Source organism: Calliphora vicina, chromosome 4 (assembly GCF_958450345.1).
Source record: "Calliphora vicina chromosome 4, idCalVici1.1, whole genome shotgun sequence".
Classification (NCBI taxonomy): domain Eukaryota; kingdom Metazoa; phylum Arthropoda; class Insecta; order Diptera; family Calliphoridae; genus Calliphora; species Calliphora vicina.
The window spans coordinates 8,714,171-8,732,037 of NC_088783.1; the positions used below are offsets into that span (position 1 = coordinate 8,714,171).

The 17,867-nt window shown below is 30.1% G+C and overlaps 1 protein-coding gene across 1 annotated transcript in view; it reads left to right on the plus strand.

The window, feature by feature from the left end:
• Positions 1–17,867, plus strand: part of Neto (Neuropilin and tolloid-like) — a 279,692-nt gene that overhangs the window by 178,239 nt on the left and 83,586 nt on the right. Inside the window, exon 5 of the mRNA XM_065508961.1 lies at positions 7,151–7,236. Within this exon, the coding sequence (XP_065365033.1) occupies positions 7,151–7,236 (86 nt within the window). The remainder of the gene's footprint in view (positions 1–7,150; positions 7,237–17,867) is intronic.

The following is a 17,867-nucleotide window of genomic DNA, read 5'->3' on the forward strand; positions in this document are numbered from 1 at the left end:
TTGTTTGCAGTTGTTTTCGCATATTTCCCATGTAAGATTGCACTCCTTGTTATTGGAGTATTGTGCGTCTTCATGTACGATGTTGCCATTAGAACCAGACTGTTGCTATTTTTGTATCAGTTTCGTTAAACGGTTGTTGTTCCTGCTAAGTAGGTGATTGATCTGCTGTAGCGGATCCAAGGATACATGTAGGAAGTTGCCATAAGATTCAGCCTATTGTTATTTATGCCTTGTGTCAGTTTCGTTAATCGGTTGTTGTTACAACTAAGTAGATGATTGGTCTGCTGTAGATGGTCTAGGATAATGGTGCTGCCATCTGTCGTTGCCTAGAAACAACGCCGTCTGTGTATTTGGTGTAGTGGTGGGGAACCTTGCTAATTTAATTCAGGGGATGGCGAGCTGCCTGACCTTTATCATGATGTTATCTTCTTTTCTAGGGGAGGGGTGGTCAGGGGTCTTCTTGGATGGATTGTTTAGAGGGGGGTTAATTTTAAAAACACGAAAACCATTATGAAAATTGTTTGTCCTCTGCCAGGGATCGAACTTGGGGTGCTTGGTTTTGAAGGCAAGCACTTTAACCACTGCACCATGCTGCCACTGTTCAATTTTTAAAACGAACCTATTGCTTCGTCTGTGTTCCTATTCTCAGCGAGTTGTTAAGTTTTCCCTAATTAATTTGCAACATAAAAAACAGATGGTAAAAATGTTATATATCAGTAAATAGGAAATCTTGTCTATTTTTCAAAAATATATATAACTTTTGACAATTAAATTCACTGAATACTTTTTTGAAAAAATTAAAAAAATGCTTTTTATTGAGTTTTTGCAAAGATAGAAATTTTTCAAATTGAAATAGTATTTTGATTTATGAATATTTTGTAACGAAATTTTAGAGTTATATAGATTTTTCTATTGAAAATGGAAAATTAAAAACCAATTTTGAAATTTATAATTTATGTTTATAAATATTATTATAATTTATGTTTATAAATTTCAAAATTTGTTTTTAATTTTCCATTTTCAATAGAAAAATCTATATAACTCTAAAATTTCGTTACAAAATATTCATAAATCAAAAAACTATTTCAATTTGAAAAATTTATATCTTTGCAAAAACTCAATAAAAAGCATTTTTTTCATATTTTTCAAAAAAGTATTCCATGAATTTTTTAATTGTCAAATGTTATATATATTTTTGAAAAATAGACAAGATTTTCTATATACTGATACAAACATTTCTACCTTATGTTTTTTAAGTGGCAAATTAATTAGCAATCCCGCAATTTCCAAAAAAATATTTGAAAAATCCCAAAAATAAGATTTTTTAGTTTTTTGGCTATAATATCCATACCAAGGGCGAAGTTATCAGAACCCTTTACAAAATAATTAACAACATATTTGGTCATCCAAAATAAGTTACTTTATTTTTATATCCACTATGCGATTTGAGAATTTTTTCCCGAAACTTGAATTTTACATAAAAAAATAGGAGTGTTTTGGATAGACCTAGTTCCTTCAGTATCAACAATAATCAAATTTGTTTAAATTTAAAATATTTTGTGTAAAGTTGGCTTTTCAAAATGTATAAATTCTTAATACATTTTCTTAGAAATTTTTTAAATAACTTAAAATGAATAAAAGTACTTTTTTCCCCAAAACTATTTAAAACTCACATTTTTTAAGTTTTTAAATTCAAATGCATATAACTTTAGAGTCAGTCACGATTTTTAAACAGTTTTTATTTTGTTTGAAATACAAATTTGTTGTTAGTCCAATAAAGGTAAAATGGGGAAAATCGGAAAATACTTGGATCCGCAGTTATCAAAAAACTGGAGTAGGATGGGTAAAATTGTTGAAAATTTAATTTTGAAATGCGAATAGCTCCTAAGTTATAAGAGATAATTGATAGCTCCGTTAATGTTTTTATCGGAACACAGACGAAAAATAGGTTCATTTTAAAAATTGAACATACCCGAGGTGTCCAAATTTGGGAACCCCTGGCCGTAACCTTGGTGGGCCCATGCGGTCAAAATTCAAAACTTAAACTCTAAAACACTTCTTATTTGCGCATGTCAAATTTGATTCAAATCGAACTAAGGGTTCTGGAGTTACAGATTTATTTCCCTCCATTTTTTTCCATACCTCTGTGAGTTGGTTACATCTTCGAAGCTTATTTCTTCAAAAGTGAAACCGGAGATCTCGTTACTTTGAATGGAAATCATTACTGCACCATGATGAATGATTTTTTGTTTAATAATATGGACGACATTGATCCGGGCGAGATGTGGTTTCAACAAGAACACTTTAGATTTATTGAAATCAAAATTTGGCTATTACTTGATTTCGATAAATGAACCTTTCAATTGGCCTCCAAGGTCATGAGATTTAACACCTCTCGATTATTTCCTGTAGCGCCATGTGTAGTCAAAGGTTTATGCTGATAAACCAGCAACATTATACGCCTTGGAGGCCAACATTATTCGTTAGAGACCATCAATGCTCGAAAATGTGGACTAAAATTGGACGTCCAGAATGCTTTTCTTCAAGAACAGCCGCTGTGGCCAAATTCCCAAAAAATTTTTAAATGTTTAAACTGTGTAGTAATTTTTCGAAAATAAATTTTCTTGCTTCAGATTTTTTTTCAAGTTCTATCTGGCTTAAAAAACAGCTTTTTCAAGCAAATAAGGATATATTTAGGATACATATTTTGTGTTATTTAAATATTTATTAAAATGTGTTAATTTATCCTACATTTCTTATTCAAGTGTCCTGAGACACGTAAATGGCCTGGGGGAAAATGCATTTTTTACTCAATGAAAATCTCAGCCCTGCTTATTACATTATGCTCACTTTCCTTGGTCTTTTAGCTAAAAGTTTTTCAACATGTCTCGTTCTGCCTGATATATTTCACTTAAATCATGGTTTTTTTTGTGTTGTACTCTTGAAAACATTGTAACCCTTAATGGGTTTAAAATATCATCAGTTTTGTTTTACTTAGTTTGGATGCTTTTTGTTCTAGCAGAGTCTTATATTGTTAACATTTCTCTTTTTATATTTAATTTTTTAGAAATTTATTTTAAATTGTTCTTTTCATATGTATGTATGTGTCGCCTCAACAACATGAACTTAACTGTAAATGTATAAAACTACTTGTACAACTTGTTAGCAACATCCTTTTGAAAAAACTAAATCATTTCATGACAGTTCTGTACAAAAGTATTTCTACGTTTTATATGTTTAAATGTATGTAGCTATAGAGTGTCGCTGTATATGTGTTAATTTTACTCAATTCAATCCTTTTAAAATCTTTGTGTTACATTTGACTGAATATGCACATTTTAATCAACACTAAAATATTTATGATTGTCTGTACAATACAAAATTCATATTCATTCGTTTGTTCTAAAACTAAATCACTTTATTTTTACGTAACAAAGTGTTTGTTCTTGATTGTTTGGGTTTCATTCTTAATTGTTTGTTGTGGTTTTTTTGCAAACAAGACCAAACGACAGTAAAACCATATATGTAGGTCATCATTTCGAATATCTTTTATAATAAAGTGCTTTTGTAGAAATTATAATTGAAGTGTTTGAAAGTCGGAATGAATAATATCAAGGAATTTGTTTAAGAATAAAATAAATTAAAAACAAAGTAACTATAAGAGAATATTTTAAGGAGATAAAGAACTGTTAAATATATAAAACTGGTAAGAAAATATGGTCAAGACCGACCATATAATAATCTACACTGAGTAAATAAATGAGCAAATTCATTAAAAAGTTTCCTTATATGGGAGTCATAGATAGGATACTCTCTTGTCAAACACCTAACTCAGTTGTACTCGATGAAGTAATTTTCGGAAGTGGTCCTTATATGGAAGCTATGGGTAATTATGAATCGATCCGATATTTAGTTGTGAATTATTTGCATATAAAATATATTTGTGAAAAAATGGGTGTGAATCTATATATATAAAAATTAAATGGTCCATGTATGTAATGTCATCACATGAGAATGGCTAGAGCGCTTTGGCTGATTTTTTTTGTATTCGATTCGAAATTTTCAGGAGATGGTTTGTAAAGAAAAAAAAATCCAAAATTCTGGGTACAACGCGGAAATTTTTTTTTTTTTAATTTCAGTCAACTATAATACAAAGGCTCCCTAAAGTATGCAGTACAAATTTAGATATTTTATTTGCTAATAAATAAGAACAGGCTGGTGTGCGTGGGTTATAGAAACTTGAAGAACTAACATTAGTAAATGCTACAGAGCGAAGCCGGGGCGATCAACTAATATCTTTATAAATCAAACATTTCTGACCGATGAAGTCATATTTTTGGATAATAAATGAGTCCAATTTTATCGAAGTATCCTCAAAATGGCGTCATGTACTTTGCGAAGTTTACAGGTCAGCCAGCCGGCCAGCTAGACGGACGGACTGACATCATTTAATCGATTCAGAAACTGATTATAGGAATATTTTAATTTGGGTGTAGGACTAATATTTTTGAGCGTTACTAACATCAGTACAAACACATAATAACCTCTCCATTAAGGTGGAAATATACAGCTTGGGCCAAAACAAATTTAGTCGTTATTAACATCAGCTGTTGGACAAACTTATTTAAGCTATGTTTTTATACCAACCATTAAAAAAGATTGGGGGTATATTGATTTTGTCACTCTGTTTGCAACCCATCGAAATATTCAGTACATATATTTTGAGTCCTTGTGAAATTCTAAGACGATCTAGCTACAATAGGGTGGCCCTTAATAAAGAAAAGTTTGAAAAAAATCATCCTGAAAAAATTGTAGGTAAATTATTTGGCGTTAAGATGTGTCGCAATCCCTGTGAAGTTTTGATATACATTTACAAGTGGAAAAATATGCAATTTTTCAAGTTTTTGTAAAAATTTTGCTATTGAAATATTAATTTTGCAATTTAATTTGAAAGAATAGAAATGTGTACGTAATTGTCGTTCTAATGAGATATAAAAGACAAAAATTGGTTAAAAAATTTTATAGTTTTTTAAAAATTCCCCAGGCCATTAATGTGTCTCAGGCCAATAGAACAAGAAATGTAGGTACAAAATGAACATATTTTGAGAAATATTAAAATAAAAGCAAATTTTTACTTAAAATATATAAATACATATTTACTTGTATAAGAGTTTTTGTCTTCGTAGGATACCAAAAAAGTTATATTTTTTAACTGCAGTTTCAAAACTACACTTTAAATTTTTAAAAGTTTTGTTAAACAAATTTCAGATCTTTGTTAATCATTACATGCCGATTTATTGAGTATATAATAGGGAATAAAAATATGTAAAAAGTAAGACAATACCTCCTATAGTTTTTCCGTACCTACGATTTAAATTTTGTGATTTTCGAGAAAAAATAATTTTTGGGCCATATTTTGGCGAATGAGTCCAATTTCCTTACATTTGAAGTAAAACCTATTCACAATATTATAATCCGTATAATTCTTAATATACTGTGAAAGTTTTACTAAAATCGGAAAACGATAACCCTTAAATCTTGAAGGTCAAATGTTTCAATATATGGAATTTCTCATGGAAAGTTAACCAAATGTTATATATTTTTGGACCGATTTTGATGAAACTTAGAAAAAGTCTAGTTTTTATAATAACAACACAAAAATGGAAATTAACCCTTAATGGCACTTGGGGTTAAAAAGACCCAAGACTGGAAAATCAAACTTTTCTTTATTAAGGGCCACCTTAAGCTGCATATGTCCATCCGTCTGTCTGTTGAAAACACGATAGGGTGCAAACGAAAGGAGATAGCTTGCTCCATAAATAATCTCTGTTGTTAAGGTTTGTTTGGTATGGAAAATGGGCAATGGCGATCCATGATTTCACTTACACCCCATACAAATGTCCCCCCGGAGTACCGTTTGAGATTATGTGGCAATCACTATATACTTTTGCACAAATTAGTTCTAAGTACTCTGAAATTATACTGTAAAGTATGGAGAAAAGAGGACAACATTTGTCCCTACTCCCCATCAAGGGGGACCTGATCAGAAAATGACTTTAACATTAATAATTGTCCAATTTCATCATGATATAAATTTATGATAATTAACATAAATAAGTTCTATATGAAACTTTTTCCACCAACTTTGTTGAGGATCCCCATGTAACCCATATATCAGAAAAATATTTTATTGTCACATATTGATGGAGGATGTTATTACAGCTCTCTGTCTTATAGCTCTTTAATTTCTGCATTGTATTTAACTTATTTTGCTATTTTTATTTAAATGTAATTACATTTCAACTAGATATTTAGTACCAAAAAATCACATTTCACACCAACATACCCGCAACTCTAAGACACCATCATAAACTACAAATGATAAAATACCAGAGAAATGAATATAAATCTCTGTTGTGTTGTTAGAAAAAACAAAAAAAAAAAAAACAGTGAATGAAAAGAACATTAAATTTAACACGTATTTTTTGGTGTAAACGTTTTGGTTTGCTACAATTTGTTGTTGGTTGGTGGTTTATTTGTATAAAAGTGTGGAAAAAAAATTAAACCACAAATACCACCTCCATTATATTTAGTTGTACAAAGACAATACTAAACAGTGAAGAGCAAAAGTAAAAAAATGGTTTACGAAAATTTATTTTATCTTTTACACTCGTCTCAACATTGACGACTGTTCAAAGAAACCAGCACTTTTGCGATTTTTTAATGTCACAAGGTCTAAAAATGTTTCATCTTAAATTCAAAAAATTAAAAGTTGAAAAAAGTTGATGATCACTTGTTGACACCTTGAAATAGTTGAACGTTCTCGTGAATTTTCAATGAAAACTATATTTTTAATCTATACTTCCTGTTTTATGTCCCAATGTATAACACATTCATTTGTTGTCGTTGTTTTGGTTCACAAACATTAATCTAAAGTTCAGCAATTCTTTTCACACCACCACAATAGTTTCAACTATAAATATTTGTGCTTTTTATTATAAATATTGCCATTTTTTTGCTCTTGCAACTGGTACCATTATTTCTTTTCTAAACTCTATTTAGTTTAGTTTATCTAAGTGAGTTATTTTTTTCACTCATGTTCCATTTTTATTAAACATTTTTCGTTTATTTTCTTTTTCCATATTTGCAGCACCAAAGGGACAAATTATACGTTTGGATTTTCGCAATTCATTTAATATAGAGGATAAAGAAGAGTGTAAATTTGACTTTTTAGAGGTAAGTGTATTCATTTTTCTTACTACATAATACTTATATACATTTCTAAAAGCATTAGTAAATGTAAGGGTTCTTTTTTTTTTGTTAAAAATTTAAGAAAGTGTGTTAATAATTTCTTAGAAATTTGTAATTTTTTAAGGGCAATTTCTTTAGCCTCCGTAAGTTTCTTAAGGCGAATTGGTTAAACGTGTAGCAAAATAAAAAGGACACCATGTGTATTTTAAAGTGTTCAAAGTGCTAACCATAGAGAAATACACATAGAAAGGAAACTAGAAAAAAAAAATTTCAAAAAAATCACACGTAGGAGTGTTGTTTTTGTTTTCACTTAGATTTTTTAACTAATACATTCTCATAACTTTTTTTTGGAAAAGTGAGTTAGGTCTTTGAAAGCAGAGTTTCTTATCTATGTGTATTTATCTATGCTGCTAACCACCATTTATTTTTAGTTGTATTTGTTATATTTTTATACTTTTATACGAATTATTCCTTCCAAATTGTTAAGAGCTGCTTTTGCTCATAAATATTATTCATTGCCAAGTTGAAGGTTTTTATTTCTATGAAAACTGTTAACAATTCATACTGTTTATTTGTGTAATTTGTATAAACTTAAGAATTTTTTAAAAGTTACTAAATAACTTTTTATTTGAAATTTATTTTAGCTGAAAATAAAACGAAAAGTGTAGAATTATTTGATAGACATTGGTTTGTTTGACAATTTTATAAAGGAAATTTTAGAAAAAATTTGTTTAACAAAGTCCAGCTAGTCTGATTTTTTTTAGTGGGTCAAAGTTTTAATTTTTTGGTCAAAAGGAAGCATAATATTGAAAGAATAAAATGTTGTAAGTTAATGTTGGAGAGAATTCTTGTTGTTAGAGTTATATTGTGGAATATTATGGGGATAATATTTGCGGAAGATCTTAATCATGTAGCTCCTGTCGTCAATAAAAGTCCTTTCAAAAAGGACATTTAAGTATTAAAATATTCTTCGAAAATTTTTGCCGGAAAATTGCATTGGGGGTCACCAAAGACACAAATGTTGTAAATAAAGATCTTTACGCTTACTTAGAAAAATTACACGCCACCTCGGGTCTCACATTTTTTAAAAAAATAACCAAAAATCAAGCTATAACGCAACTGAGTTGTAGTTTAATACGTAAATAGTTTTTATGAAGGTCTTCAAAACACATGTGCACATATGTAATTTATCTCTTTTAGTTCAAGAGATATTTAGTTTTATTTATTATTTTTTAAATTCTGGTCGATCTTTTTTTGTTTTTATACCCTACACCACCATATTGGGGAGGGTATAATGCGTTTGTGCAGATGTTTGTAACGCCCAAAAATATTAGTCTAACACCTACTTTAAAGTATACCGATCGACTTAGAATAACTTTTGGAGTCGATTAAACGATGTCCGTCCGTCTGGCTGTCTGTCCATGTAAACCTTGTACGCAGAGTACAGGTCGCAATTTTGAAGATATTTCGATCAAATTTGGTACATATTATTTCGGCCCAAGGACCAAGCCTGTTGAAACTGGCTGAAATCAGTCCATTATTTCACCTAGCCCCCATACAAATGTCTTTCCAAAATTGGACTTTATCGGTCATAAATGTTTAATTTATGTATGAATCTCCACAAATTACGCTCCAAATAAGTTTTATATATACAAAATTCATATCACCAAATTTTGTTACGATCGGCTCCCATATAGACTCGCTTCCGAAAATCACTTTAACGTGCACAAATCGCTTAAAAATGTTGGTATACACACAAAATTCAACATAGTTAATTTTCATGTAGACATAAATAATATGACCCATATAAGGCCCACTTCCGAAAATCACTAAAAATATAAATTATTGAAATTTTAAAAGAAAAATGTTTTTGCTCTTTTACTTAGTGTAGGGTATTATATGACCGACCATACTTTCTTACTTGTTTTTAGATATGGCGGGCCTACGGAGGGTCTATTTTTTTTAAAATATCAACTGTATTTGCTATAAAATTCTGAATTAAATCAAAACAAATTCCTAACAGTTTTCTTTTACCTATAAAAAGTTACACGCATCCAAAGTTGGAAAATAGAAAAAAGGCAGTTTTTTTGAAAGTACTTTTTTATGTTCTCGAAAAATGGGTCTAATTGACCCCAAAGACAGGAGCTAGAGTGTTAAGATCTTCCACAAAAACTATTCCCATAAGATTTCACAATATATGTAACTCTGACAATAAGAACTCTCTGAGACTTTAACTTACAAAATTGTTTTCATTCAGTATAATGCTCCTTTCGACCAAAAAGTTAATTTGAGGGTGCTGTGGCTTAATTGGTTATCGCGTTTGATCATTAAGCATGATATGGTATTTGTGGCCTGGGTTCGATTCCCAGCCGCTGCCAATCAACAACATCAGTTTATAATAATTATTAGTTTACTAATAACTAATATATATCACAGCGCCCTCCTTCGGTGGTATAATGCATTAAACACATTCAAGACAACAGGCTACACGACTACACGAACACAAATTCTGCTGGTTACAGTTGTAGTCGTGTGTCAGCTACTGAATTATTTTAAAGACGACAGCTACAATTAAACAGCTGATTTATAATTCAGTGGTGCCACTTTAATAAAAAATAACCGTACAAAATTCCAAAGTAATTAAGATTGAAACAATTATTTTGAGTAAAAATATATATATGGTTATAATCAATTATGTACTTGTTATTAATTTATTTCAATATGGTTATCAGAAACTTCTCTTAATTAAGTAAAAAAATATATTTTTTTAAGCACTAATTTGATTTACATTTTTTTTATTATAGTAGCAACACTATTTCTGTTTTGTAGTTGACAAAAATAGAAATTAGCCTAATTCGGCTACATCGGCATGAGTAGTCGTGTGGCCGTGTAGCTGTGCTGTCGTTAAAATAATCGTCTCCATATAAACGTGTGCATTTTATTTTTGACAGATTGAAGTTGGTAGCCTGCTGTCTTGAATGTGTTTAATGCATAACACTAAAACGCCACCGAAGTAAAATAAATAAATAAAGGTTGTTGGCTAGACTAATGCGCCATCTCACCACCACAGGCGCTGCAACCTGTACTAATAACAAACATAACGCGCAATTGCAGAGTTGTCAATTAAAAAGCTTTTCTCCTACTTTCACCTCCTTTTCTTCTACACTCTATCACCTTTCCAAAGAAAGCAACACAATTATATATAGGCATATTAATTGCCGGAGTGTTACTTCTCTTTTTTACAAAAAAAATTAGAAAAATTTTCTTAACCAATGACGCAGATTTTCGCCTTGACGGTTTTGTTAATCGTGGAAATTGCTGCATTTAGAATTCAGAGAACCCACGTGTGATCGGAAACCAAATCCATCCACAATGTGTCTCTGTTTGGTATGAACGAATCAAGCAATTTCGTGTACTTTGTTCCAAAGTGAGGCGTATCCCAGAGAGAGAGTTCTGCATCTATCGAAATAAATAGTAGTCGGACGTGGCATGGTCTGGACTATACAGTGGGGGAGGAAAAACTTCCCAACCACTTCATTATAAGTAGTTTTTAACAGGTATTGCAACATGTGGTCGAGTGTTGTCGTAATGGAATATTACGGTTCCATGCAAATACTGACTGCAAACGAATCAGTTGTATTTGTTACAGGTTCCATGTAATTGTGTTATTTCAGTTGCTCATAATAGATAGGAAACTTTTGCTCCCACCAAATACAGACCACTATCTTAGGGCCATGGATATTTGGCTTTGATGTTGATTCGGCTGTTTGGCCGGGCTTCGCGTACGATCGCAAATAATGATTTTCTTTTACACCGATCAACCATCATTTCGGACATGCAAAATCGTTTTTCAAGATCTGTTGGCTTCAATTCGAATGGTACCTAATTTGCTTGCTTTTAGTTGAATCCTCCAGCTCGCAAACATTTTAAAATTGCTGCTTGCGTAGCTCCCAATGATTTTGCAAACTATTCTTGAGTTTGAAAACAATCTGCATGTAGTATTGCCACCAATTCTTGTTATTCAAAATTTTGGCTAGTCCGGGCGATCTTTATCTTGCGAGGCAATTTCACCAATTATGAACCTAACAAACCATATTTTGCATGTTGAAACCGATGTAACACATTCAATATAAGCCTTTTTGAGCAACCGGTGTGCTTTAGCGGCACTGCATATGATGATTCGTTGGTACGAAATTTGACATTTTCGAAGCAAAAACAAAACTGTTCAATAACGTAAGAATAAATGACAGAAATGTACCCTTCAAAATGTCATATATGTTATTATAAACGAAAACCGCGTTCAAAAGATACGCCATCTATTGTAAGTACCGCATTTTTTAAGTCATGCACCTAATATTTGGATCCTCCGAGAATGTAGTTTTATCTCTTCCGTTCTGTATTCAAAAACATAATATTTTTAATTCTTGCTTTATTTTAAACAAAAGCTGAACTATTTTGTTTTCCATTTGAATTGGAATTTTCCCTTTAACTTTGAATAATATTGTAAAAAAAGGTACATAAAAGAGATATTCAGACTACTGTTCAGCTATGGCAAAGTTGAGTGCTGACTGATGATTATTACCCAGCCTCAACTCAAACAAACAAACAGAAGTCAAAAAAAGACGAAATAAAAGTTGAAATTTCGTATTTTTGCTGCTTTTATAACATATTTTCTCACAATCATTTAGTGGGTCAAGGGCTCCTTTGGGCAAATTCAAACACTCACAATATGTTTATTTGAGTTTACTACATATGTTGAAATATATCTACGTATGTATACTTTTACAAATACGCTACACAGGAAAATTGTTAGTAAGGGGTTAGTTTTTTTTTGTATTACAGGTCTACATATTATCTTGCTGGTTTCCTTTAGTGTATTAAAAACCTTGCATAGTAAAAAACAAACTGCATAAAAAAAGATTAGAAAATTTTTGAAAACAGATGTATAAATATTACATACATATATTTACACCCTTTACATAGCTACATTTTTTTTTACTCTAGATATTTCTTACTTAAATTTTCTTTTGAAATATTTATAGTAACTTTTCTAGTTGAGTGCATGAATGTTGTCCTTAAAAAATATATAAAAAGCAAAACAAAATATGTTACTATTTCTCTATATTTCTCTATACAAAACTACAATGTATTACATAAATTAGCTAAAGGCAACATAAACAAAATGAAAATGAAAATATAAAATAAAAAAAAAATGTATATAAACATAAATTTGAATGGAAAATATGATGATAGGAAGAAACAAAAAAAAAAATAATACATTTCTGACAAACAAACCAACTTACTTTACATACATACGAGTAGTTAATACAAGTGGCAGTTGTAGATTTTATATACAAGGGTGCTTGAAACTGTTAAAGAAAATGTGACCGACATGGCATTTAGTTCTCCAAGTGGTGAGTTTTTAATAAACTTTTACATACAATGAAAATTTAAAAAATGTGGAAGCATGTACTTTAAGTAGCCTTAAAGTCCTTGTAGGGTTTGCTTTATAACTGGTCACATTTTTCGTTTTTAAATGTATGTGAATAAAAAAAAAAGAAAATTATATTTATTTTGTTATTCTTTCCCAAAGTCTGCACATACGTTTACAATTCAATGTTTTACCATAAATGTTTCATATATGTACTATATGTGCTTTGTTTATTTCTTTCCTTCTTTTTCGTTCTAAAAGCAAAGTAATATCTGATAAAAGTTCAATATGCTGGGCAAAAACGAAATTTATTTGCCATGACTTGGTAAAGTATTTTAAATTAAAGAAAACAATCTATTAGAACCACCGCAGTTTTTGTAGAAAAATATGAGAGTTAATGAAATTTCACATCTACAACCAGAAAGTGTTTTTGAGTTTAAGTTTTGAATTTGGACTTCATTGGCCCACCGTGGGCGCGGCCAAGAGTCCCCAAAGTAGGACACCTCGGGTATGTTCAATATTTAAATCGATCCTATTTCTTCGTGTGTTCCGGTTTCAAAATTACACTTACATAATCTCCTCGTCAAATACTACAAAAAGAACGCGTCGCACGTTGCTTTGGCTCATTGCTGCATTGCTCAAGCTATGATAAAATATATATTGATGGATAGCTAACAGCACTACTCAAATAAATTTTTAGGAATTGGAAAAGTCAGTTAAATTTAAGAAAAAAATAATGAATAAAAAAATGATTTAAAATTCTCAAAAATTATATTTTTTAAAAAGGAGTTTAAGTTTTTGTTCTCTGAGTTCTTTTGTATGTTCAAAATTTGTAAAACATTTTGATTAAAATTATTTTTAATCGTTCAATAAAATATTTTTTTTTTAAAAATTCAAAAATTACAAAAGTTTGTTGGAATTTTAAAAAAAATCTTATAAAATCGATATAAAAGTCATTCAGTAAATACAAATAAATATACCAAGTTTTATTACAATCAGATGATTTTTTGGTAGGCGTGTCCTTGGTCCGATTTTTTCCAAAAATTTTAAATTTACATATCCTTTAATCCCTTTATATATTGCATTTTAAATGGCTCAGTAGCTTCGGAGTTATAATAACAAGTTTTAGCAAAAAATATATGTTTTATTTGAAAATATTTTTTTTTGTATTAAAAAACTCATAAAAAATCGAAACGTCAGAAATCGTTCAGATTTATCGATTGCTTCTTTTCGAATATATTCACTATTAAGTGAATTCGCTCATTTTCACAAAATCTATCCATAGAACTGAACAATTTTACCATTTTAGAGTTGTCAAATATTCGACATATTCAAAAAACGGTTTTCAAATAATTCAAAAAAGCGCAATTTTTAAAAACCGGTTCGAATAACCGGTTCTTAGCCTTTTTTCAGTTTAAGAATTTAGGTATAAATTAAGCTTAATTTTTTTTATTAAAACAAATTTAAAAATCGTCCAGTCTTTCAAATATTAATTTAACATATAATTTAAATTTACACATTAACTGTTTTTGAAAATTTATCCAAATAATTATCTAGTTTTATGTCGCTAGTTCTTGCAATATTAGTTCTTTTTTGTGGATTTTGAACTTCTTTTAATGTTAAACTGAACTGAGATTCAATATATGATTTGATGAACTTTCATTTAGTTCTGACCAAAATGTCTAAAAGTGTTACTACATACGTTATAACATGGCGAATTTATTACAGGTGACATTAAAAAGTCAGAAGGGAAATAGCTGATTACACTGTCCAACAAATTGAGACTTTTTGATTTGAAAAGTATAGCGACCCTATAATTCTGAAAGGGCATTTTGAGTAGATAATTTTTTTAAGTTAATATCTGAGAGAATTCTTATTATCAGAGTTATATTGTGGAATTTTATGGGGATCATTTTTGTGGGGATCTCTTTAGGGATCGATAAAAGTCCTTTCTACAAAAATGATCTAAAAATGCTGTTGGACAGTGTTATTAAAAGTAATCGTATAAAATCTTAAAATAAAAAATATTTGATTTGTGCATTTCAATTTTGCATAGATTTTTCGCTAGTTTTTTTTTGGGGAAAAAAGTACTTTTTTCTTTTTAAGTTATCTAAAAAATGTCTTAGAAGATGTATAAGGATCAGTTATTTTGAATGAAAAAATAAATTTTGAAAATTTTTGATACCGAGGGGACCAAAAAACAATATTTTTTATGTCAAGTTAAATTTTAGGGCAAATATTTTCAAATCGCATAGTCGATATTAAAATATAATAACCAATTTTAGATAGCCCAACATGTTTTTAATTATTTTGTAAAAGGTTCCGATGGTATGGATATTATTGTCAAAAAACTTAAAAATCAAATTTTTGGGATTTTTAAAAACTTTTTGGTGGAGGTTTAGTCACGACAATTCCCGACAATATACTCCACAGTTACTAAATCCTCATTGTTTCCGTCTAAAAATATTCCGTTGACACATCTGGTGGCACTAACTACAACTGGACAATTACTCGAAGCTGTACCTACGTCAAGGCTAAGGGCCACAGTTCTCTTAAAATCGTACAACACAATCTATATACCTCCAGAATTGATTAGACCCGAGCAACATTTCAATCTTTACAACCTTCGTTTCCCTCACTATTATCGTGTCCTTGTATAACAAATATACTTTTGTAGTATTCTACCAGCCTATCCAAGCCATGTCTACAGTCAGGTACCAACTTGGATACTTCAGAGCTTAGAAAGTCACTTTATTACCTTAGCTCTGAAGACACTACATTCATTGGAAAGTCTGAAAGATTGTTCCCATCTCTGGTGGCACAGGCGTTTCTCCAACATTTCAGGATAATATTAAACGTAAGTTTCATGATCTTGTTGATATCCAACATCCGCAGTGGGGGCGATAAAATTCCTCCTTGTGATTAATCTGATGTTAAGTATTCTTCGTATTTAATCTGCAAAGAACTCTTGCACTCTAAGCTCCTATAGAGCATTCATTATCGCCCAAATTTCCGAATAATCGAAAGCTCTTTCTAATGCTGATTTACAACTGGTATTCAGTTTAGTAAGACTATTTTAAAATTTTCGAAAATTAACTCACCTAATTTGCACACTAAGCTGTAAATATATTTTTACAAAATCTTCATTTCTGCTGTTACCAACCACACCTCTAACTTTAAACTTTACACATATTTTTAGTAGCGCAAAAATATCAGCAAAAATAAATAAATAAAATACAATCATAAAACTATGAAAAAACATAAACTGAATTTCATTTAAAGCATTCAGCATACATACAATATTTTTATTTTGTGTTTTTTTTTATCAAGATGATGTAAAACTATTGTGCTGCTACAGTTTTTCCAATTGTTATTATTTTTTTTTTTCGCTTGCTACCATAATAACATATCTACAGCAGTTGAAAACAGTGCAAAAAAATATGTTTTTAAAAAGAAAAATAAAAAAACACAAAGAAAAAAATATTACATCCTGCCACAGATGTTGTTTACTCGCAATCTACCTCCCCCACTCCCCTCTACCACAATCAAGCCATTTCATACTTTAAATTATGTTGACTTGCAATATTTTTGTTATTTTCGTTTTTTACTGATTTCAATTTGCAAAATATTGTTGTCTTCGATTTATTTTCAATAACAACCAAAAGAGACATTTTATTCAAAATATGTTCATATACATATGTAAATAAGTATGTAATTGTATGTAAGTGAATAATATTGTTTGTGTCACTGTGCCGTATACTTAATATTTATTTAATTTAAATTGATAATGAGTATACGTACGTTACCTTTCATTCGTTTAATTGGTAAATCTTTGTTTTTTTTGGACTTTCAATAAGCAGAACAAGAATATGATGGGTGGACTGCATACGTACTTGAACAAATAAGTATAAATGGTTGGAAAATATTTTTAATTTAATGATTGTTTGTAATTCAATTAATAATTACAAATTGCTTATCATTCAATCAATTGCAATTATGTTCTATTATAATACATTATAATAACAAGCAGCAATAGGAAACAAAAATTTTAAATTTGTTTTTGAAATATTTACTTTTAAGAAAACTATACAAAATTTGTCAGTATTTTTATACCATTCACCTTCGTGAGAAGGGTATATATAAGTTTGTCATTCCGTTTGTAATTTCCACAATATAATTTTCCGATCGTATAAAGTATATACACTGAATCAATTAAGTCTCCGTACAGACATACTCATAATATAAACTAGCTATTTATGGTCACTTTTCAATACATACATATTTAAACCTTTTTTTAATTCATTTTATAAAAAATCTTATAAACTAGAAATCAATATAAAAAAACTACAAACATTTTTATTAAAAACATAAAAATTTGCATAAATTCAATAATTGTACGAAAAGTATCACCAAAAAAGTCTCCGTACAGTTAACTATTTTAAGGCAAGGAATCCCAATATTAATCTTAATTGCATTTAATATGTGGTATGGTCCTCCTTTCTGAGCAATTGCTTCATTTCAATGGCTGTGCATGGAATGGACCAGCTTTGTTGTTGTCATGGAATCTATTTTATACCACTCTTCCATTATAACGGCTTTTAGCTGATCTTTACTCGTTATATTGTGCTGCCGAATCTTTCATTCCAAGTGATCCCATAGATGCTCAATCGGGTTGAGATCAGTTGACTGAGCTGAGCGATTTAAGTGCTTAGGAACATTATAAATAAGACATTCCTTTACTAATCTAGAGGTGTGTTTGGGATCGTTGTCTTGTTGGAAGCAATACAAACGTCCCAAGCCTAATTTTTCAGAACTTTGTTTTAAGTTTTCTTTTAATATATTAAGGTATGCATATTTATCCATCGTGTTTTCAACAAAAATAAGATATCCCACCCCAGATGAGGCCATGCAACCCCAAACAATAACGTTACCTCATCCATGCTTTACGGTTAGCGTCAAATGCTTCGGATTCATTTCAGTATTTGGCTTTCTCCATAACATTTCTCTTCCATCAGACCCAAAAACATTCAATTTACTTTCATCGCTAAAAATAACTCGATCCCAAAATAAAAAATCTTTATCAATATGCTCGATAGCGTAATCCAATCTCTTTTTCATGTTCACTTTTCGAACAAGGGGCTTCTTACGGCTTACTCGACCATTGTATCCATTTAGTTTAAGAGCG